This window comes from Jaculus jaculus, chromosome 11 (assembly GCF_020740685.1).
Source record: "Jaculus jaculus isolate mJacJac1 chromosome 11, mJacJac1.mat.Y.cur, whole genome shotgun sequence".
In the NCBI taxonomy this organism is placed as follows: domain Eukaryota; kingdom Metazoa; phylum Chordata; class Mammalia; order Rodentia; family Dipodidae; genus Jaculus; species Jaculus jaculus.
Window position 1 is genome coordinate 104929885 of NC_059112.1, and position 23703 is coordinate 104953587.

General features: G+C 50.2%; 1 protein-coding gene and 1 non-coding gene across 3 annotated transcripts in view; both read right to left on the minus strand.

Annotated features, from left to right (window-relative positions):
* Abat (4-aminobutyrate aminotransferase) overlaps window positions 1-23703 on the minus strand; it is a 120882-nt gene that overhangs the window by 12504 nt on the left and 84675 nt on the right. For both annotated transcript variants that reach the window (XM_045161866.1, XM_004652247.2), the window contains 7 exons: window positions 23111-23228; window positions 17647-17696; window positions 7249-7329; window positions 5436-5528; window positions 4967-5029; window positions 1617-1680; window positions 696-844 (listed from right to left, as the gene is read on the minus strand). In XM_045161866.1, the coding sequence (XP_045017801.1) occupies window positions 696-844; window positions 1617-1680; window positions 4967-5029; window positions 5436-5528; window positions 7249-7329; window positions 17647-17696; window positions 23111-23228 (618 nt within the window). The remainder of the gene's footprint in view (window positions 1-695; window positions 845-1616; window positions 1681-4966; window positions 5030-5435; window positions 5529-7248; window positions 7330-17646; window positions 17697-23110; window positions 23229-23703) is intronic.
* Window positions 17212-17402, minus strand: LOC123453498. Its single transcript, XR_006632872.1, has one exon. It is a non-coding gene; the product is annotated as a U2 spliceosomal RNA (small nuclear RNA).

The window sequence follows — 23703 nt, forward strand, 5'->3', positions numbered from 1 at the left end:
GCAGAGAGAGAGAGAGAGAATGGGCACGCCAGGGCCTCCAGCCACTGCAAACAAACTCCAGACACGTGCGCCCCCTTGTGCATCTGGTTAACATGGGTCCTGGGTAATCAAGCCTTGAACCAGGGTCCTTAGGCTTCACAGGCAAACACTTAACCACTAAGGCATTTCCAGCCCAAAAGAAAACCTTTTACATGGTTGTAGGGAGATGCAAATTAAAACAGCTGCCATTAGAGGAAATCTGCCAAGATATTTCCTTATTCTCTGCATGGTTATAAAAGTATAACTACGTGGGGCAATGGACAAGTGAATTAACATTGTATTAGTTTCTGCCGTGTATCAAGACATCCTTTAACTGTGTATATCAAAACTAAATTGCTGGGCGTGGTGGTACATGCCTTTAATCCCAGCACTAGGGAGGCAGAGATAGGAGGATCACCATGAGTTCAAGGCCACCCTGGAGTTCTCCTTATTTTTGAGTCAGTAAAGCTCGACCATAAAGAAATACAGTATTAGAGAAAATGATGGGTGATGAATTCTGGGTTAGCAAAATGTGTTTTGCTGTCCCTCCCCACAAGGAGCACTTGAGACATGAAGTCCACCTGCTCCTCCTTCCTCCCCAGGGGCTGCACCCACGTCCTCTGGCCACTCCACTGCCCAAACACAGAGGGAGGGTTGTGCATGGGCGTCGGGGTTACCTCCTCCAGGCAGCGGGCCTCCTCTTGCTCATTGTCTTTCACAAACTCCTCCAGAGGGTATTTCAGTCGTGGAAATGGCGCAATGGGCCAGTCGAAAGAGGGGATGTCAATCTTGTGAATTGCTTTGGAGTGCGTGGTCGCTAAGCAGCCTGGGCCCAGCAAAACAGAAAAGAAGATACTTGTTTTGAGGCAGCAGCATGGGTGGTCTTTGAGATGGACACGATGGGCATCTTAGCCCCACATCCATACATGAAATATCCAGAAAAGCCAGCTCCCTGCAAGTCCCCATCACGGTGACATCCCAAAGCTGCAGAGCCCATGGACCGTCGCGGTGTGTGTGTGCACGTGCGTGTGTGTGCGTGCACGTGCGTGTGCGTGCGTGTGTACACATGCATCTGCTGTGTGATTTATCTCCGGTTACAACCAACCTCTGAAAGGTAAGAGGTAAAGGTTCAAATCCTGGCTCAGTCATTCAATGACCCTGAAAAGTTCTTTCCACGTCTAACCCTCCCTGTCCAGATCTGCAATGTGAGCATAACTGTCCCACCTCTGCAGGAACTTGCGTGGAATCAAGGAGACGGTGTGTGTGGATGCCATGACTAGAGCAAAGGCGACTGTCATTGCTGTAGCTCTTCCTCTATCTCTGAGAGCCACCATGGGGGCTGGAGAGATGGCTTAGCAGTTCAGGTGCTTGCTTGAAAAGCCTAAGGACCCATGCTTCATCTCTCTCCACATCCCATGTAAACCAGACACACAAAAGTGATGCAAGCACAAGTTCGCACATGCGCACTAGGTGGCACAAACATCTGGAGTTCGATTTCTGTGGTTGAGGTCCTGCAGCACCAATTCTCTCTCTCTCTCTCTAAAAAAGATGAATTAAAAAAAAAAAGCCACCATGGGACCACAGTGGTCCTTTCTTACCCATAGTCCGCCCGTGGAAAGCACCCATGAAGGAGAGGATGCTATAGTCGGGGCATCCCGGGCCCTAGAATGAATAAATACAGAGATCAGTCACTGGGAACTCTGTGTTGCTCTGTAAACCTACAGGAACACAGATACCCATTAGGGGAAACAGGGTCCTTCTCAGACAAAAGTTGTAAACTGGACCCTGGAGGTTTATACCCAACATGCTGGTGTTTGTTTTGCTCATTAAAAAACATTTTTTAGGGCTGGAGGGATGGCTCAGTAATTAAAGCATTTGCCTGCAAAGCCAAAGGATCCCAGTTCAATTCCCCAGGACCCACGTAAGCCAGATGCACAAGGCGGCGCATGTGTCCGGAGTTCGTTTGCAGTGGCTGGAGGCCCTGGTGTGCCCATTTTCTTTCTGTCTACCTCTTTCTTCCTCAAAAACATAAAATATATTTTAAAAAATAGAAAAAAGTTTAAAAAATATTTTATTTATTTATTTGAGAGAGGATAGATAGATAGATGGGAAGAGAATGGTTGTGCCAGGCCTCTAGCCACTGCAAACAAACTCCAGATGCATCGTCACCATGTGCATCTGGCCTACATGGGTCCTGAGAAATCGAACCTGGGTTCTTAGGCTTTGCAGGCAAGCGCTAAGCCATCTCTCCAGCCCTTATTTAAAAAATTTTAAAAATAATTCCAGCATGCCTTTAATCCCAGCCCCTGGGAGGCTGAGATAGGAACATCACCATGGTTTGTGGCCAGTCTCAGCTGCAAAGTGAGCTCCAGGTCAGTCTAGACTAGAGTGAGACCCTGCCTCCAAAAAGCAAAATAAAACAGAACAACTAAAAATCCAGGAATGGAGAGACTGTACTTAAAGGCATTTACTTGCAAAGCCAGCCCAAGCTTCATCCCCTAGTATCTACATACAGTCAGACACACTAAGTGGTACATGTATCTCAAATTCATTTGCAGTGGCAAGAGGCCCTGGTGTGCCCATATTTACTCTCTCTCTCAAATAAATAAATCAAAATACATTTTAAACAAGCCCCCACAAAAAATCAACTAAACAATTTTTTTTTTTTTTTTTTTTACAAAGTTAAAACCAAGAAATTTCACACCAGTGTCTGAATTTCTGGCTTCCTATCAGCTCCACTTCACTGGGTTACTCTTCTCTTTGGCAGCAGCAGGGAGGCCCAGGACCCACCACCAGGCTGGTTGAGAGTCCCGGATGTCAGTCCACTTTACAGTTTCTGCCCATGCTGTCCACGCTGGCACCAGGCTGCTCTGGCTTCCCCAGGTCTGTGCTAGGAAGCTGTCCTGACATGAGGGACTGAACTGAGCCTCTCGCAGGACATGCCCGGCTACCAGAAATGGCCCAGGCGTTCCTTCCAAGAGGACTGCTGCTTCCGGAAGTGGGAGCATCATCGTCCCCACTCCTTTGGGCAGGACTCCAGGAGGGCAAGACTCCCAGCCCCAGCCAGTACCAAGCCTGATTGTCTCCTGACTCTCCATCCAGCAGGAGCATCCAAACAGACTTCCAGCTCCCCCAGAGGGACCTTGGGGAGGCTTCAGCTCTGGGAGGCTGCAGGGCCCCAGGGCACTTTCCCTAAGATCTTAGAAAAGAGTCTACTTGACAACAGAGCCTCGGATTTTGTGCCACACACTAGGATGTTGGGCCTTCCCTAGAGTTTTGTCTCTGGCCACTGAAGTCAACAGTGGCTGTCAGGAGGAGCTGTCACATGGGGGGAGGGGATGACAGTGTTGCTGCTCCGATCTCAGAGCTCACCAGCACTACCTGAAGATGGTCTTATTTATTTATTTATTTATTTATTTGAGAGCGACAGACACAGAGAGAAAGACAGATAGAGGGAGAGAGAGAGAATGGGCGCGCCAGGGCTTCCAGCCTCTGCAAACGAACTCCAGACGCGTGCGACCCCTTGTGCATCTGGCTAACGTGGGTCCTGGGGAACCGAGCCTCGAACCGGGGTCCTTAGGCTTCACAGGCAAGCGCTTAACCGCTAAGCCATCTCTCCAGCCCTGAAGATGGTCTTGAAAGCACTCTGGTTGGAGCAGGAGCTGCAGGCCGTAGTGACGAATGGGGACATGCCTTTAGGAACTGCCTGGAGAGTGCTTTAAGGTAACTTTCTCAGCGTCCCTCAACTGATGTGGCCAGACTGTTTGAGGTGAGGCTGGGACGTCACCTTGATGAGGTAACAGGACCAAGGGTATGTCGGCCTGCCAGGCCTTTCCTGCCCCAGTGAGACTTCCACACTGAAAGCTGCTTTAAACCCTTTTCCTTTCATACCTGCTTCTGGCTGAGTATGTTGGCCCAGTAACGGGGAAGTACCTGATACATCTCTGTAACCCTTCTTGGGCTCCCACCACACAGAGGACTTGCCCGCTTCCTTTTGGAGCTGCGGGGAAGTCAGCGATTCTTTTCATTTGGTTGTCCATGCAGCCTCCACCCTGGCCTCTGACGTGGCATGCTTGCTGTACTGCAGGAGCCAAGTGCAGAACCCTACATTTCACTACTCCTTCTCCATTCCTGGTGGTTTCCAACCTTTTTATTTTATTTTATTTTAATTAATTTATTTGACAGAAAAAGAGGGAGAGACAGAGAGAAAGAGAGAGAGAATGGGCGTGCCAGGGCTTCCAATCACTGCAAACGAACTCCCGATGCTTGAGCCCCTTTGTGCATCTGGCTAGCGTGGGTCTTGGGGAATTGAACTTGGGTCCTTTGGCTTTGCAGGCAAACGCCTTAATCGCTAAGCCATCCCTCCAACACGTTTTTTTTTAAATTTATTCATTTGAGGGAAACAAACAGAGAGAAGGAGAAAGAAGAGAGAGAGAGAGAAAGAGAGAGAGAGAGAGAAAGAGAGAGAGAGAGAGAGAGAGAGAGAGAGAGAGAGAATGGGCATGCCAGGGCCTCCAGCCACTGCAAATAAACTCCAGATGCATGCACCCCCTTGTGCATCTGGCTAACGTGGGTCCTGGGGAATCGAGCCTAGAACCAGGATCCTTAGGCTTCACAGGCAAGCACTTAACCACTAAACCGTCTCTCCAGCCCTCCAACACATTGTTTAAGGCATTGTTACTATAAACACTAGTGGGGCATACACTCTTGCACACTCATGTTTACTGACAATTTTGGTTGGTTTGGAGCAGTCATGGCCTCTTTAGACCTGCCAGACTCATGAAGTCATCCTGAAATCAAGTGCTCAGGAAGCATCTCTCTGAACCCTGATACCCAGGGAATGAACTGAGGGGTGACAATGCTTGCAGAATGTCTCCTACCTGAGGACGGGGTCACTGAATCATTGTCAGATCCCCAAATGGGTGAGGCAAGAGCCCGGATGACCTACCTGGTTAATCATGCAGGTCTCCAGCTCCTCTTCCGAGAAGCTCCTCTGCCCTCTCTCCTTGCTCTGCCAAGACAACAGAGTCACACACGCTGGGCTAGCCGGGCATCCCTTCCACCCCCCCACAGTGGTGCTGACTCCAGACAACACGGTGCTTTCTCAACACGTGGTCTTATGTACTGATCACGACTCATGTGCTGACTCATGAGACTTAACTGCGCTAGCAAATGCATACGACTCATTAATAGTCTAGCTACAGCAGCTGAAGTCTGTAGAGACGGTACAATTTACGGCAGGAAAAACACGGCAGTTTGGCACCACAGCCTCAGACTTCGGCACCACGCACCCTGGGATGTGGGGCCTTCCTTATGTTCTGTTCCTGACCACTGAAGCTTAATACTCTGGCCTACCAAGATGAACAAACGAGTGTGTGGCTGAATCCAAGCGTGTGTACTTCTATCCCAGAGCTCACCCGGTACCACATGAAGATGGTCTTGAAAGCGTTTTCATTTGAGCAGGAGCCGCAAGCCATGGTGATGAGCTGGGACATGCCTTTGGGAGACACCTGCAGAGGGAGCTCTCGGTGAGTCATCTGGACACTCCAGTTCCTCTTCCGGGAACCATAGCTCCCAGGGGAAAGGCCTGAGCCTCCATCACCTCAGCACTGGGGAGAGGCTGAGGGAGGCAAGAAGTGAAGTAGGGAGGCTCTGCAAGCAGCCTGTGAGGATATGGGCTCAGGCCTTTCCAGGGATGGGGATGCTCAGCAAGACCTTGAGGCTGGCAGAAAGGAAAGAATGGCAAAGAGGCCCCAGCGGAGCCAGCAATGGTGGCACATGCCTGTCGATCCAGCACTCTGGAGGTTGAGGAGAACTGCGAGTCCAGGCCAGCCTGGGCTACACAGTGATACCTTTTATTTTTAAAAAAATATAGATATATGATGGGCGTGGTGGCACACACCTTTAATCCCCAGCACTCGGGAGGCAGAGGTAGGAGGATTGCCATGAGTTTGAGGCCACCCTGAGACTCCATCGTGAATTCCAGGTCAGCCTGGGCTGGAGTAAGACCCTACCTCGAAAAACCAAAAAAAAAAAAAAAAAAAAAAAAAAAGATATATATATTTATTTATTGACCATTTCTATACTTACAGACAAGAAACCATGGTATTTTCCTCCCCTCCCCTGCTTTCCCCTTCATAACTCTGCTCTCCATCAGATCCCCTCCCTCTCTCCATTAGCCTCTCTTTTAATTTGATGTCGTCATTTTTTTTCTCCCATTATGAGGGTCCTGTGTGGGTATTGCTAGGTACTGCGAGGTCTTAGATGTCAAGGCAAAATTCTGTCTGGACAGTTGTATAAGGATACACAGTGACATCTTGTCTCAGGAAAAGAAAAACAGGACCTGTGGGGATAGCTTTGTGGGTAACGTGCTTGCTTACGTAAGCGTGAGGGCCTGAGTTCAGATCCCCAGCACCCGTGTGACATGCAGGGCTTGCTGGGATGTGCCTGTGCTCCGGGTACTAGGGAGGCGGAGACAGCAGGATCTTCAGGGTTTGCTGGTAACTGACCTCGCCAAACTGGTTAATCCAATTGGTTAAAAGTAAGATAAGGAAGTGATAGAGGAAGATATATGGCATCAACGTCATCTAGTTTACATACATGCACACACTCGTGCACGCACAGTCACATACACATATGTATCCACATGCACATACATACGCATATCCACACATGTAAAAAAAGAGAATAGCCGGGCGTGGTGGCACACGCCTTTAACCCCAGTACTCAAGAGGCAGAGGACTACTGAGAGTTCGAGGCCACCCTGAGACTACATAGTGAATTCCAGGTCAACCTGGGATAGACTGGGACCCTACCTCGAAAAACCAAAGATGGGGAGGGAGAGAGAGAGAATAAAAATAGAGGAAAAGGAGGCCTATCCATGTCTCCTGATGCAACGGCCTCCCCTAAGGCACCCACACTTTGCAGATGATGATCCAAGTAACTCTAATCCTTGCAACAGATAGAACCAAAAGACCCACAGGAGGAATGAGTCACTCCTACCATGTTCCTGTCGTGGACACAGACTAATTTCCCCATGGTGTCCTTTCCCCCCACGCCCCCACAAGACCCCTTCTTTTCTTCAGGAGGAAAGTTAAAAATACTCACGAGAGACTAAGAAAAGGGGCCAGATTTCATCAGCAGCAACCCCGCCCTTTCTTTGCTGCCCCTGCTGGGACCACCTCTGAGGACAGCAGGCTGCACCCACGGGGCCCTGTGCCCCGGACTCACCGAGAGCAAGGACTTGTGGAGCTTGTCCACAAAGTTCTCTGGAGGCAGGATTCCCAGGGCAGGTCTGTTGATAAATGTGCTCTGTAAAAGGCCAGCAGAGAAATGGTAAGCTCCGGGGCTGCGGCTCCGTCCCTGTGGTGGCTTGAATGTAAATGCCTCCATCGCTCAAAGGTTGGTGATTAAGCTCCTTCTTGATCCCCAGCGAGGCGGGTGCTCACCGCTAGCTCTCTCTGCTGCTGATATACGAAGACGCGAGCCAGCTTCCTGCTCTGCCACAGAAAAAGTTCCCCTAGAACTGTAAGCCAAGATAAATAGGCCCTTTCCTCCCACGGGCTGCTTCTGGTTGGGTGTTTTGTCCCAGCAGCAAGAAGGTAACTGCTACAGTCCTCTTCCACCCTGAGCCTCTACAAAGGAGAGGGATTCAAATGGACCCTGAGTGTAGGCTGACGCTATTCTTTTAGTGTTTTCATTCTTCTTTGCTTTTGTTGGGGGGAGGAAACAAGGTCTCATGTAGTCCAGTCTGGCCTTGAACTCATTACAGTCAAGAATGACCTTGAACTCTGGATGCTCCTGTCTTTAGGTGCTAAGATTATAGAGATGTACCACTATGTTCAGCTCTTTCAGTGTTGAAAATGACAGTTCTTTTTCTTTTGTTTGTTGGTATGTGTGAGTGGTGTGGTGTATGTATGGTATATGCATGTGTGAGCATAGTATGTGTGCTGCATGTGTGGTATATGCAGCATGTGTGGTAGGTGTGTACAGTATATGCATATGTGAGCACAGTATGCATGGTGTGTATATGACATATGCATGTGTGGTGTATGCATGGGTGAGTGTAGTATGTGTGCTGTGTGTATGGTGTACACAAGTGTATGTATGTGTGTTGTGTGTATCTATGGTGCACACTGTATGTGAGTGTGTGTGGTGTGTGCATGTATGCATGCTGTACAAGTGTACAGGAGTGTGTGTGGTGTGTGTATGTATGGGGAATCGAGACTTGAACCAGGGTCCTTAGGCTTCACAGGCAAGTGCTTAACCACTAAGCCATCTCTCCAGCCCTGCACTATAATTTTATAAGATGCTATCACTGGGGGAAACCAAGCAAAAGGTGCAAAGATCCTCTTTGTGCTGTTTATTTTGCACATCCTTGAGGATATATAATTTAAAAAAAACAGAAAGGTTGTAACGTGGACAGTAGTAAGTACTGTCCAGTACACAGAACAGCCACCTCCCTCGTCGCTGAGCGTGGGAAGGTCAAGTGGTATGGCCACCTTGCAAAACGATGTGTCAGGTTCCCACCGTGACATACAGGCGCTGTCTCTGCTGCTTAGCTATTTGTCCAGGTGGAATGAAAGCGCTGGTCACACAGATGTGCATGTGAGCATTTGTGGTGGTGGCTGTGAATGTTATTGAAAAAATTGCAATAACCCAAATGTGCCCCCGTGGGAAGAGAGAAACCATGGTTCATGTGCATGGTGGGATGAAGCCCTCTCAGCAACCTAAGAGAACAATCTGGGACGTGGGGAGACAGGGGTGGCTAAAAGCCAGACACAGGTGCTACTGTCCACACGAGGTGAGGACCAGGTAGGGCCAATATCCTACAGTCTGTCTGCCACGTCCTCAAACACTTCCCTTGAAGTACAAAAGGAAAGATTCCCAAACTAGTCATGACCAGTGCTGACTGACAGAAGTTTCACCAAGGTGGGTTGTTTGTATGCTTGAGTCTGAACTCACTGAGCATGTGCGAGGCCCGGGCTCCATTCCCAGCACTGCCGCAGAAGAGTCTGACCTGAACGATCTCACTATGGACTTCTCTAAAGAAACCATCCCAGTCAGCCGAGGTGGCACACGCCTTTAATCCCAGCACCTGGGAGGCAGAGGTAGGTGCATTTCTGTGAGTATGAGGCCACCCTGAGACTACATAATGAATTCCATGTCAGCCTGGGCTAGAGTGAGACTATATCTCAAAAAAACAAAACCAAACAAACAAAAACCCCAAACAGCATTGTGTTTCAGGGTGGGTAGGTGCACTCATGCACGTGATTTCATCCCAGAACCTAGTGAGGGGTGTGTAAATGTGCTAGACTGCAAGTTAAAGCTACTGCCAGGTGTGGTGGCATACACCTGTAACCCCAGCCCTGGGGAGGTAAGAGGCAGGAGGATCAGGAGTTCAAGCTCACCTCAGCTACATAATGAGTTCAAGGTCAGCCTGGCCTATGTGAGACCCTATCTCAAACCAAGCCAAACCAAACCAAACCAAACAAAGCAAAACAGAACAGAATGGGGCTGGAGAGGTGGCTTAGCAGCTAAGGTGCTTGCCTGCAAAGCCTAAGGACCCATATTTGACTCTCCGGGTGCCATGTAAGCCAGACACCCAATGATGCAAGCGCACAAGGTCGCACATGTGCACAAGGGGGCGGCACACGTCTGGAGCTCGACTGCAGTGGCTGGAGGCCCTACCATGCCAATTCTTTCTCTCTCTCACACACACATTAAGAAAAAAAAAAAGCCAGTCTGTTGGGCTTGCCTCAAAAAAAAAAAAACAAACAAACAAGAATGCTGAAGCTATTACAGTTAAGCCATCTAGCATTAATGAACCTCAATGATTTTGTCTTTAGACGCACAGAACCTGTCCTTCTTTGCGCACATGAGTACTAGGCACACCCTGGCAAGAAGCGACTTTCTCCAGAGAGGCCAGGTAGAGAATGTTCCCACCACAGCAGGAGGGAATGGTGGCACCGTGGAGCCCTGAGACCCAGGAGCCTGGCAGTTGCAGGTCAGGCTTTCCGCATGCTTAAGACAATCGCAGCTGAGCAGATGACCAGCTACTGCGCTGCAGGAGAGAGAAGCGTTAGACTTCGTGGGAGAACGCGAGAAGCCAGTGGATCTAGAATAGTTTGCGTCTGCAAGAAAGAGATGGAGCTGCAACGGGGGTCATTCTGTGGCCCTAAAAGTGGGAAGCCATGGGGGCTGGAGAGATGGCTTAGTGGTTAAGGTGCTTGCCTGAGAAGCCAAAGGATCCAGGTTCAATTCCCCAGTACCCACGTAAGCCAGATGCACAAGGGGGTGCATGTATCTAGAGTTTGTTTGCAGTGGCTAGAGGCCCTCGTGCACCCATTCTCCCTCTGTTGATCTTCTCTCTTTCTCTCTCTCTCTCTGTTTGCAAATAAACAAAATAAATTAAAAAAACAGTGGGAAGCCAGGGACACAGCTGGAAGTTAACCTGGAGCCTGGTCCTCTCTTGCTTTGGAGCTGAGCTGTCTTTGTGCCAATAAACAAAAACAACTACAGTGAAATAACAGCAGAAGTGCTGGGGACTGGGGTGAGGGAGGGAAGGGAATGGAGGGAGCTGGGCAAGGGGTAAACAGCGAGGTCAGGCATTGCAGAAGAGACTGTACTAAAGGCAGCATGGCGTCTTGGCTTGGATTCTAGAACACGGCACAAAGAGCGGTCCGGAGAAGAGAGTGAGCTCCAAAGTCGGTGCGAACGCGCCCGCACTGCAGTGAGGTGGAGACTTGGCTGTGGTGGGGTTGGGGGCTGAGGAAAGGAAGCTAAGAACTTTCCACAACTGGTCTGTGAATCTGAAACGGTTCTATTACAAATACGGATTATTTAGTTATAAAATGGGGGACTGTGTCAGGTGCACAGCTATCATTCCAGCACTCGGGAGACACAGGCAGGAGGATGGCTGCAAATTTGAGGGCAGCCTGGTCTAGCTAACGAGTTCTAGGCCAGCCAGGGATACTTGGGAAGACCTTGTGTTGACAACAAGGGGAGACTGTCCTGGGATGTGGGGGCTCTTGGACACACTGAGTGTACACGAACATTGCTGCCACTGCATCGGGAGAGGAGAGACTCAAGGAGAAGGAGGCCTAGCAATCATCATTCTCCAAGTGGCCTTGGCACTTGGCTTGGGCCACCAGACATTGTGACAGATTCACACCTCTGTTGCTTTCTCTGCTCTGAGATCCACAGATGGGTCTAAGAAAAGTAGAGGGGGACGGGAAGGGTGGGAAGTACGAACCCTCCCCATTGCAGAGTGGGGGAGACTGAGGAGCAAAGGTCAAGCAACTTGTCCCACGATACACAGGAAGACACAGAGCCATGAATCAGGCTCAGGTTTGCTGGCTTCGGATGCCATCTCAGGCAGAAGCCCCAGGAAGCCTTCAACAGAAATGTTCCTGCGTTCGTGCTTGCTCGGCACCAGTGCTGGAGGGGCTCTTTAAGGAGTACCACCCTCTGGCGCTGGCCTGCTTCTGGGGTTCCGACAGAACCAGGTGCATCACGAGAATAGGGAGGAAGCAAACTGCCGCCACGGGCTGCAGGGAAACGGCCCCGGGGGACAGGGGGGTTTGTTGGTAGTGTCACTGCCTATCTGCGTCCAGGAAAGACGTGGGGGTGGTGTTCTTGCTCGACAAAGCGTGACATTAGGGACAGAAGATATGTGGGACACTGGGCTGCAGCATCCAATGAGGACAGGTTTCTAGGAGGCCGCTGCCAGCTCAGCAGCCTTAAGGTTCAGCAAGAAGAGACGTGGCCCTGGCTGTTAACCTGGGCAAGTCACTTGATGCCTCTGAGCATTCGGGGTGTTCATCTGCCCACGTGGGCACCTTTGCCTCGTGCTTGTAAACAGCTGTCAGGTGACAGGGCATATGGAAAGTTCGGGAGCTCAGCCTTGAAGGAAGAAGAGAGATACGTAGGTAGAGAGACCCAAAAGTCACAGCATGCTGTCTGCTTACCTGACTATGTTCCCATGGTGACACCCACCCCGGGGGTCAGGAGGTCACACTGCGGCTGTATGCAGGCAACGCCCCACTCACCGCACAGCTCGGGGCAGGGTAAGATGGGACTCGGGGACTGGGAAGACGCTTCAGTGGATTAAGCGCCGCACAAGCATGAGGGTTCGGACCCCTAGAACCCGTGTCCAAGAGCTGCTTGTGGCGGTGTACACTTGCAAGCCGGGTCTGGGGAGGCAGAGACAAGAGGGTTCCTGGGGTTCCCTGGCCAGTCCATCTAGCCTACTGGGCAAGGTGGGTGGTATATGTGCAATGACTACTCAGGACTGTCCTCTGGCCTCCATGCGGATGTGCACAACATGCCCGTGCGTGCACGCTCCCACATACATACAAAAAAAAAAAGAAAAAAAAGGAAGGTGGGAAGGAAGGAGGGAAAGAGAGAAGGAAGGAGGGAGGGAGGAAAGGAAGGAAGGAGCCGGCTCATCAAGGACTCTGCATCTGGAATGGAGTAGCTCCGGTCAGCTGCACCCTGAAGGCAGCAGACAGGGAGGGTTCCATGCATGCAGAAGGGGTTCCTGGAGGAAGGCTACGGCCAGAATTCCAAGTGTGCGGGGAGGCTGGGACCGGCCCTCGCCGAGGACAGGGGTGACGGGCGCCTGGGGCGGCACAGAAGGTTCTGGTAGGATGGGGTTGGTGTCCCTGTAGAAATCGGAACCTCGTGGCTTTTAGGAGGACTCTGCCTCCGCAGGCAGCTGACACTGCCAACGCGTTTGACATGTTTGTTGACTTGTTCTTTTGGCACCAGCTGCCGAGGCATCTGGGATTCGCAACAAGTTGTGAAACAAAGAGGCTTTGGCTGTAAACACATCCGGCCGCCGGCGGCCTCCACAGCCATCTTCCCAGGACCCGGATTTACTTTGCTGCAGACCCCCGCTGCCCCTGTCCATTAGCCGGAGGCCAGAACGTCCCCTGGCACCTCCCAGACACACACGTGCACTGATCAGGAAAGACTTAGGCTCTTTCAGGAGATCCTCGTTGCGGGGGTTAGAAGGGTTTCTGCCCAGGCCTTCCTTTGGAAGCCAGGAGTCACGTGGGAACCCTGCAACACACGGGCAATGGGAGCTCCCCACCCTCTGCTGGCAGGAGAGGCAGTCAGGGCGGCAAGCTTGGAAACTGCCACATCAGCTGAGCACACACCACGAAGGCACCCCTCTAGCTCTGGCGTCAACAGAAATGCACACATGGACTCCCCAAAAGACACAGGCTCCAGCAGCAGCAGCAACGGTCTTCCTCAGGGTCCTCGGCGGGAAACTACCCCACTGACCACCCACGGAGGAGCGGATAAGCCGTCTGCAGTGTGTTCACTCACACAGTGGGGTGCTATGAAGCTCGTGGCCACACTTCATGTTGACATGCATCACACATATGTGCCTCTGAGTGTGTGTGTGTGCTAATGATGGTGTGTTCATAAACATGTGTGCAGAGGCCATAGGACAACCTTGATCGCCACTCCTCTCTAGGAATCATCCACTCAAGTGCTGGTGGGATTAAAGGCATGCGCCATCATGCCAGGCATGACCTTGAACTTCTGATCCTCCCGCCTGTGCCACCGTGCCTGGCTCACAAAAATGTTTTAAACCAAGCAAATGTGTGGTCATTTGTTATTATAGCAACAAAAACAAATACATCATGGTCTCAAAATTCATGATGGTGGGATAATTAGGGAAATAACTTCTACTGTACTATGTGTGTGTGTGTGTGTGTGTGTGTGTGTGTGTGTGTGTATTACACATACATATTTACTTATTTCAAAGTAGGGTCTCACTCTAGCTCAGGCTGACCTGGAATTCACTGTGTAGTCTCAGGATGGCTTCAAGGTCATCCTACCACATCTGTCTCTCCAGTACTGGGATTGAAGGCGTGCACCACTATGCCTGGCTACTTTTATTTTTATTTATATTTGTTTATTTATTTGAGAGAGAGAGAGAGGGAGAATGGGAGTGCCAGGGCCTCCAGCTACTGCAAATGTACTCCAGATGCATGTGCCCCCTTGTGCATCTGGCTTATGTGGGTCCTGGGGAATTGAACCGAGGTCCTTTGGCTTTGCAGGCAGGCGCCCTAACCACTAAGCCATCTCTCCAGCCCATTTTTTTTTTTCTTTTAAAGACAGGGCCTCGTGTGGCATAGATTGGCCTTGAAATCTCTATGCAGCAGAGAGCGTCATAAAGATTAGAGACTTTTAAAGTTGGACTGAATGCATTTTGAGCACATGAGATGGCCATGAGTCTATGGGGGCCAGGGACAGAATGTGGTGGTTTGAATAAAAAATGTGTCCCACAGCCTCACGTGTTTGAATGCTTGATCCCCACCTGGTGGCGCTGTTTGGGGAGGCGCAGAATTGCTGGAGTGAGTGTCATGGGAGCGACCTTGCTGTGTGTTATAGCCCATCCCCACGTGTGCTCAACGCACTCTCTCTACCTCCTCCTGGTTGATGAGAATAAGTGATGTGTGGTCACCTTCTCCTGCCATGATTCCCCACCACGTTAAAACTGCCCCTCAAGCTCGGTGTGGCAGCCTGTCTTTAATCCCAGCACCCAGGAGGCAGAGGTAGGAGGACTGCTGAGAGTTCGAGGCCACCCTGAGACTATAGTGAATCCTAGGTCAGCCTGAGCTAGAGTGAGACCCTACCTTGAAACCCCCCCCAAAAAAAAAAATAAACTGTAATCCAAGGCTGGAGAGATTGCTTAGTGGTTAAGGCGTTTGCCTGAAAAGCCAAAGGACCCAGGTTTGATTCCCCAGGACCCACATAAGCCAGATGCATAAGGGGGCACATACATCTGGAGTCTGTTTGCAGTGGCTGGAGGCCCTGGCAGCCTATTCTCTCTCTCTCTCTCTGCCTCTTTCTCTCTCTTAAATAAATAAAATATGTTATAAAAAAAAACAAAACAAAACTGTAAGCCAAAACAACCCCTTTCCTCCCATAAGCTGCGTCTAGTCAGATATTTTGTCCAGGCAATGAGAAAGTAATTGTTACACAGGGTTTCTTACAGCCCTGGCTGGTCTTGAGACCACTATGTAGTGGAGGATGACCTTGAAGTCCTGACTCTCCTTTGTCTGTTTCCTGAGTTGTGGGATTATAGGAGTGTACCATCACCTGGTTTATATGGTAGTGAGGATGGAATCCAGGGCTTCTTGTACTCTAGGCAGGCATTCTGCCAACTGAGCTACATCCCCAACCCCAGAGAAATAACATGTAAAAAGGTATCTCAGTGCCAGGCATGGTGGCGCGTGTCTTTAATCCCAGCACTCGGTAAGCAGAGGTAGGAGGATCACCATGAGTTCAAGGTCACCCTGGGACTACATAAAACCCTACCTCAAAAATCAATAACCGAAACAAAAGGCATCTCGAAGGGAGAACTATAAGAAGTCTAGAAGCACTGGGTTCTCTGGGCTGAGCAGTGCACCGAGGATGTATGTATGGGGTCTCTGCACCCATTGCATTTTGGGGTAATGGTTTTCTGCCATGCTCAGGACAGATACCCCCAACCACAGAGTAGTCTCAACAGGTGACTGTATCCTCCAGGGGACGTCTGTCCACGTCTGTAGACACTTTTGGTCGTGACAAGTGAGGGGAGAGAGGGTGACTGGTGGGTGGGGCCAGATGCTTCTGAACACTCTAAATGTCCAAGAAGCTTTCACACAGAATGATCTAGATCCAAACTCCATCAATGCCAAGATAAGCAAACCCACGGAAGGTCATGGCTACAAGCCGTGCCAAGCAGCCATGTGAGGCCTGGCCCCCACCCAGAGTCTATGCCGGGGCCAGCCTTACTTGAGTCTCCTCACAGTTGTGCGCTCAGGGCGTTCGTCTACTATCTTCACGCATGCCACACCTGGCCTGGCTTGTCACCTCAGAGCCTCCTCTCCTCTTTCAGATTTTAGCTTAAACTCACTTCTCAGGGCAGTGTTTCCTGACCTCTGACCCTTCCATCCCAGAACAGTTCAGTTCTGTGGGTTTATTCCCAGCACCTCCATTGGCTTTGGGCAGCGTGTGGGCAATAATGTCAACTTGACAGGATCTAGGATCATCTAGGAGACAAACATCTGGGCATGCCTATAAGGGGCTTTCTAGATTAGGCTGCGATGGGAAGACCCACCCTGAATATGGATGGCATCACCCTATGGGCTGGGGTCCTGACTCAGTAACGAAGAGGAAGCAGCATTCAACTCTGCTTCCTGACTACGGATTGAGGTTCACTTCTTCCCTCACGCTCTTGCAGCCGTGCCTCCCCCGTAGTGATGGACTGTACCCTCAAACTGTGAGCCAGAATAAATCTTTCCCTACTTAAGTTGCTTTTTGTCAGATATTTGGTAACGGGAACAAGAAAACGAAGGGAGGTAGTTACCCTCTTGTTGTTGGGACAAGGAGTACCTGACTGGAAACAGCCTGTGGGAGGGAAGGCTTTATTTCCTCCCACGAGAGAGGGGAAATTTTGCCTGGTTTGGAGGTGCACACCTTTAATCCCAGAATTTGGGAGGAAGAGGCAGGAGGATCACAGTGAGCTCAAGGCCAGCCTAGGACTACAGAGTGAGCTCCAGGTCAGCCTGGGCTACAGTGAGACCCTACCTCGAAAACAAATATCCAAACAAACAAACCAACCCAAAAAGAGAGTGGGGAAGTTTCATTACGGGAGGAAGCACTCACTCGCCCCATGGAGGGAGCAGACAGCGAGCTTGCTGGCACCAGCAAACGGAGCTGAAACCCCAAGGTCCACCTCCCGTGACACACCTCCTCCAGCAAGGCTCCACTTCCCAAAGGTTCCACCAGCTGGGGATTGAGTGTGAGGCTTAATGACAAACACATGAGGCTATGGATGACACTTTACGTGGAAGCCACCACACTAAGAGGAGAGGCAGGTCCTTATCCTCTCTGTACTTTAGTTTCATCATCTATGAGATGGAGACAACAACTCCTGCCTCACAGGCTGGTGGAGATTACCTCCAGGAAGAGCAGAGGCAGAGCACAGCTTTTTATGAAGGTCACCAGTTACCATTATCTATGCCCCCAATGCACTGTGTGCCTTGTTTTTCCTTGTTCATTCACTTTCCTTTATTGACAAGGTCAAAGATAGAACAGAAGACAGAGAAAAGCTAGTGTAGAAATACAACACATAGGGTTAAATAGGAACCTTACTGTCTTTTGTAAACCAAGCAGTAAATGCCCCCGAGGGGGCGCACCATTCCTGGAAGTACTGCAACACCAGGCCCACGCGTGGAGTGGATGCAGCAAGCTCCTTTTCCCACTCCTACTTTCAAAAATCCATTTAATATATTGTCCTCAGATAGAGGACGTATCAGATATTAAACTGATAAGAACAGATCCTACACTTGATCTTAGCCAAAAGGCCGAGCAGCAACCCAATGTGTGCCCTTTTCTGTAACCTGACTATGGTTGCAACTCTCTACATACGCATGGGGCTAAGTACCCACTTCCATGGGAAGGAGGATTACTGGGTTTTGCTCACGAAGGCATTCCAGGTGCCTGGGGCACAGTAGCTGCTCAGTAAATACTTATGGCATGAATGATGGACTACCGGCCTAGTGATTCTGTGGGTGGCCATGAACATCTCTGGTCTTTCCGGTGCATAATGGGGAGACATACCGCGTTCTGAGGCTGTTGGACAAGTTTCATCAGGGCGGGATGGTTGTAACCTGGGGAGAGGAGGGCAGGGTCAGAGGTCAGTGCTGTGGCGGAGGGACCCCCTGCTCCAGCCCTGGCCCACCCTTCCCTTCCATCCCTGCAGTGTTTGCCACATGCCAAAGGGTCTTGGATCCTTTGCGGACAAAAAGAAATTCCTAGCCCTTGACAAACAATCTTGACTTTCTGGGGGAGCTTGGAAATGTCCAGCAAGGTCACATCACATGTCCACAGGCCAAGGTGTGAACCGCAAGGCGGTCCTGCCTTCTCCTGCAGTGTCCATGGGCACTCTGTGCTTGCTTGGGGACCAAGTGACGCCATCTGCCTTCTGCGACCAGCATGCCATATCTTGTCTTCATACACGCGCTGTTCCCAGGACCCTGCCACAGGGCTGATGTTACATGACTAAGCTTAGAAGACTCTGCCTCAGGAAGCGCTGCTCTGTGAAGTGGCCCTCCATGCATGGCCTTGGCGGAAACACCAGCATTTCAGGGTTTGGGAGCAGCCTGACCTGCATGAGTTGTGGATCAGGGAGCTAAACTGTGACTCAGGCATCTGACGGCTACCTCCCAACGAAACCATGCCACTGCAGACAGGGACGAGAGAGACTCCTCTGTGCAGTTTAGAGACGCTGGTGTCATCTGCAGCCTCGTGTGAAAGGGAGGCAGCGTGCGGATGTGCCCGTGTGTGCACTGTGGTCTCGCTGGAGGAAAGGAGCAGCCTGGCTGCCTCGGGGACAGGAACCGGGCCGGGGCTCAGGCTTGGGAGAGACACTGCTCCCACTCCTCCTAATTAAGAGTTAAATATAACAGTTTAAAAATAACAGGGCAGATGATGTAGCTCAGTCACTCAGGATGGTAAAGCGCTTGCCTGACGTGCACGAAGTCCCGTGTTCACTCCCCGCGTGACACATCTGGAAGAGGCAGTGCACGTGTGCACTCAGGACGCGGAGGCGAGAGGGTCAGAAGCTTTAGGTCATCCTCGGTTACACGGCAAGTGTGGGGCTAGCTTGGACTGCATGAGACCCCGTCTCAAAACCAACAGCTCGTGTCATACTCAGCCATGAACATGACCAGATGCCTCTCTTCAAGCTCAAGAACAAATCAAGGATGTTTATTTACACTTGCCACAGTGAATTAGACATTCCAGTAAGGGTGAAGAGGGAAGAAAAAGAAATGCCATGGTTGGGGAGGTGGCTAAGTGGTTAGAGGAGCTTACCTGTAAAGCCTGCCAGGCTGTGGGTCAATTCCCCAGCATCCACGTAAAGCCAGATGCACAAAGTGACAAATGCATCTGGAGTTTGTTTGAAGTGGCAAGAGGTCTTGGCATTTCATTCTCTCTCCTCTTTCTCTAAGTAAATAAAAATTTTTTTCCCCGAGGTAGGGTCTCACACTAGCCTAGGCTGACCTTGAACTCATGGCGATCTTCCTACCTCTGCCTCCCAAGTGCTGGGATTAAAGGCATGTGCCACCACGCCTGGCATTTTTATTTTAAAGAAATGCTCAGTGTTTGGTTTGGAATGGTAAAGTGATAGTACACCTATTTGCTGATAACACTAATATACACACGCATGCACACACGCACGCACGCATATATATATATATATGTATATATGTATATATATATACACTCCGAGGAACCCATGTAAGAACTATTAGTGCCAATAAACAAGTAAGCAGGGTTGCAAGACCAGTACAGAAAAATCAACTGCATTTCTTTCCTTTTTCTTTTCTGCATGTGTAGGCATGCATATGCATGGTACACACACATGTACAGATGCTCACGCCCTGTGTGCATGTGTATGGAGGTCAGAAAAGATGTCTAGTGTCTTCCTCTATTGCTCTTCTGCCTTACTTTCTTGAGCCAGAGTCTCTTAATGAACTTAAGAGTTCACTAGTTTTTATTTTCAGTTGATTTGCTGATGCCTTGACCTTGACCTTGAGCTTCCCAGCTTCCAAAAGTGGGAGAAATAACTTTCTATTGCTTATAAGCTACACAGTCAACAGTATTTTGTCACAACAGAGCTAGTGGGGGAAGACACAGACATTGTACCTAATTTCACTTTTTAATTGAAATGCATTAACTTTAGCCACTTTGTGGCTAGAGGCTGAAGGCAGGGAAAGGATCTTTATGCCATCTGCAAAGGCTCTGAAATTGGGCCTTACTTTCCTCCATCTGAGACTTATTTCGTTTAGGCAGGTATTAAAGTCCCACCATCACCCGGGCAAGCCTTTCTCCTTCAGAGAACCAAAAAGATTGAAGGAGACTGGGAAATCTTTGTGGTTTCACTCCGCCTGCTGTGGAGGATGGGCTAGGGGAGGTGATGGGAGAGGGGGTGGTGGATTTAGGGGCATGGTTAACAGTCTTCAGCCTCTTTCCCGCCTCCCCCAAAGCTCTCCATGCTCAGGGCTGGACAGCGCTCATCACTCAAGGATGGGATACTCTGGGTTTTTCCAATTGTTTTCTGGCCAGAGATCATTTACCCTCTGGCTCCTTATCATGCTGCCTGGGTGTTTACGACTTTTCTGCCTCAGTGGATAAACCCTGACCGGTAAATCTCATTAAGCCACAGCTGCAGTGTCTCTCCTTTGGCGAGAGAGATGAAAACAGAGCCAGTTGCTGCTGCAAATCAGGGCAACCTCACCCCAAGCTTCCAAGCTGTGGGCCCCCCGCCGCCACCCCACTGCAGAGCAAGCGTCTACAAGGACGCTGCATAGAACTGAGTCTAAGAAGGTTGGGAGATGGCTCAGTGCCAGGCAAGTCTGAGTCCCCGAGTTCAGACCCCCGAGCTCCATGTAAAAGCTGGACCCCAATGTGCACGCATGTCTGATCCCAACACACCAACGGCAATGCAAGGCCAAACCAGAGACTCTGAAGCTCTCAGGCCAGCTAGGAGAACACTCCCCGGTGGAAAAACAAACAAGCAAGAACCAACAACCAGGAAAGAGAAGATAAAGACCCTGAGGTTGTCCTCAGACCTTCATATGTGTGCTGTATGCCACACATACCATAAACACCCACACATGCATACAGCCACACACGTGATAATAAAAACAGAAGGCTGGGCATGATGGCACAGGCCTGTAATCCATTTAGGAAATAGAAACAGGAGTTTCAGGAGTTTAAGGTTAGCCCCAACTATACTATAAGTTCATGGCTTGCCTGAGCTATATGTGACTCAGTCGCAAAGAAAGAAAGAGGCCGGGTGTGGTGGCGCATGCCTTTAATCCCAGCACTCGGGAGGCAGAGGTAGGAGGATTGCCATGAGTTCGAGGCCACCCTGAGACTACATAGTGAATTCCAGGTCAGCCTGAGCCACAGTGAGACCCTACCTCGAAAAACCAAAAAAGAAAAAGAGAGAGAGAGAGAGAGAGAGAGAGAGAGAGAGAGAGAGAGAGAGAGAGAGGAGAAGAAAAGTAGAAAAAAAAAGAAAAGAAAAGAGAAACAAAAGCTGGGCATGGTGACACATGCCTGTTACTCCCAGGATTTGAGAGTCGGAGGCAGGAGGATCTTGAGTTCCAAGCCAGCCTGGGCTACACCGAGAGCTCCTGCCTCAAAATAATAACTAAGTAAATGATACAGTAATAGAAAATAAATCTTCTCAAAAGACAGTAACTATAGCAGGAAAGGTGGTTAGAATGACCTTGTACACCTTTAGTCATTTGACAACAGCTATAGGAGAATCAACTGCAGACCTTTAGTCATTTGCCAGTACTGAAGGCCTGACCTTCTCCCCCGTGTGCGCAGTGAGGAGCATTCAAGCAGAAGGTGTCCTGTGGATAGGTCTCAGAGTCACAGCTAATAGATGGAGCCTGGATTGGAAGCCAGGATGATTGAGAACTGTTCCCTTCTAGTCCATCACAAAGGGGACGTGGGTTTTGTAAGCATTTCAGAGGCTGAGGCATCCCTGAAGGGAGGACTTCCAGAAAGAGTGAGTCACTGTTATTGTCTGGTCACAGCTCAGTGGGAAACAAATCGATTTGAGGATGTAGGCTTGGGAGGAGGACAAAAGTGGGCCCCTAAGGCTGGGCGGGGGACGTCCCAGTGTGTTGAGAGGCAGGGATGGAGAGCTGCTGATCAGGAGAACCAGGCCTCCCACATGCCTTTTCCTTGGCATCAGACAAGTAATGCCATCTGCGGAGGGCCAGGCTTCATCAGGCGCAGTGCACAGACCAGTGAAGACAGCCCGGCGTCCACAAGCACAGGGACATTAACCATCCAGGCTGCGAACAGCAGCTACTGCATTTCCCAGTTTACCCCTGTCAGTGGCGTCGTCTGCTTCAGGCTCTGTGTGGCTGGCTGGCAGGTGAGCCCAAGGAGGGAGGCAGGTGTTGCTGGCACCCGGCTCAGGTCACATCTCCTGGGCAGGTCACCCATCTCTCTTCTAGCTGCTGTGTGTGTTGGCTGGTCATGGCTCCAGCTGCCTCCTCTGGAAACTGTCTTCCATGAATGGAGGCTGCTTTGCTGGAGATTGCCCTGGTCCTTCCCTTGGCAGCTGGTGGATAATGAGTGGCCGGCACAGGGGTGCAGAAAGGCCAGCCTCAGTGAAGAAAGTGTTTGCCTCCCAAGCATCACAACTGGGTTCCATTCCCAGAACCTATGTAAAAAAGCTGGGCATGGTGGCATGTATTTGTAATCAGTGCTGTGGAAGAGGGGACAGTAGAATCCCTTGGGCTTCCTGGCCAGGCAGTCTAGCCTAACTGGCCAGTGAGAGATCCTGTCTCAAAAGAAAGGTGGATGATACCTGAGGAACAACGGCCAAGGTTGCCCTCTGGCTTCCACAAACTAACCCACATCCACAGACAGGCTAGACTTGCCTCTGACTGGCACTGGCCCTAGGGCATGATGCAACGTCCTTGTGGGACCGAGCTATGGCTCTAGCTGAGACCTCACCCCTTTGGTCTTCTTCCCCTGCTGGGTGCTGTGTCCTTGCCTCCTCCACCTCTGAGCACTCTCGCCCTCAGTAGATTATTTTCTCAAGAATCCTTGTCCAGGCTCTGATTCCAGGAGAGCCAACAGACACCCGGATTAAGCTCCAACTGCTGTGCAAGATAGATGCTGCTCTAAGTTTTCTGTCTCTCTCTGCAAAACGGAGGTATGAATACGTACTTGCCTCGTGGGGCTTCGGGGAGGAGCACATGCAGGGAGGGCCATCGTATTTCTAACACAGCCTCTACCATTACTTGCTCCTTCTTTTACCCTTGGGAGAGAAGCTGGCAATACACAAAGGGAACTGCTATGGGAAACAGCTACAGTTGACCACCATAGCAGAGAGAGAGAGGGAGAGGAGCGAAAAAGAGGGAGAGAGAGAAGAGAGAGAGGGAGGGAGGGAGAGAGGGAGGGAGGGAGGGAGAGAGAGAGAGAGAGAGAGAGAGAGAGAGAGAGAGAGAGAGAGGAGCTGCTCAAGGACGGGCTTTCCGGTTCTTACCTATGGGGACAGAGGAGATCTGGGAATAAAGATCCAACATGCGGTTGCCATCCACATCCACCAGGTAGTTTCCTCGGCTCTCTTCATAGTTGCAGAAAAAATGCACAGCCTCTGCATTCTTGGGAAAGAGGAGACTGGTTCAGGCTGGTTACAACGCCCAAGATTCTTTGTCTTTTAGGAATAAGCTTGAACAGGTGAAGCAGACTGTGTCTGGGTCGTCCTGCGGACACACAGGATATCTGTGGGTACTGGCAATATTTTGTTTTCGCCCGGGGAGGAACGACACGAGTGGTTTGTGTTATAGTAGTTCATAAAGCTATGGTTTTGTATTTTGTGAAATTTTGTATGAGCTTTTTTCTTTTCTTAATTCTTATTATTTTTTGGAGGTAGGGTCTCACTCACAGACAGGCTGACCAGGAACTCTCTCTGTAGTTCATTTGTACTGGCTAGACACCCTGGCACACTCTCTCTCACTCTTTCCTTGCAAGTAAGTAAAATATTAGAAAAAAAAGAAAGGTGGAGAAATCAGTTAGAAGCAAGTTCTGATAAGTGAAATATATATGGTAAGCTTTATAGCAGCCACCAACAAAAGC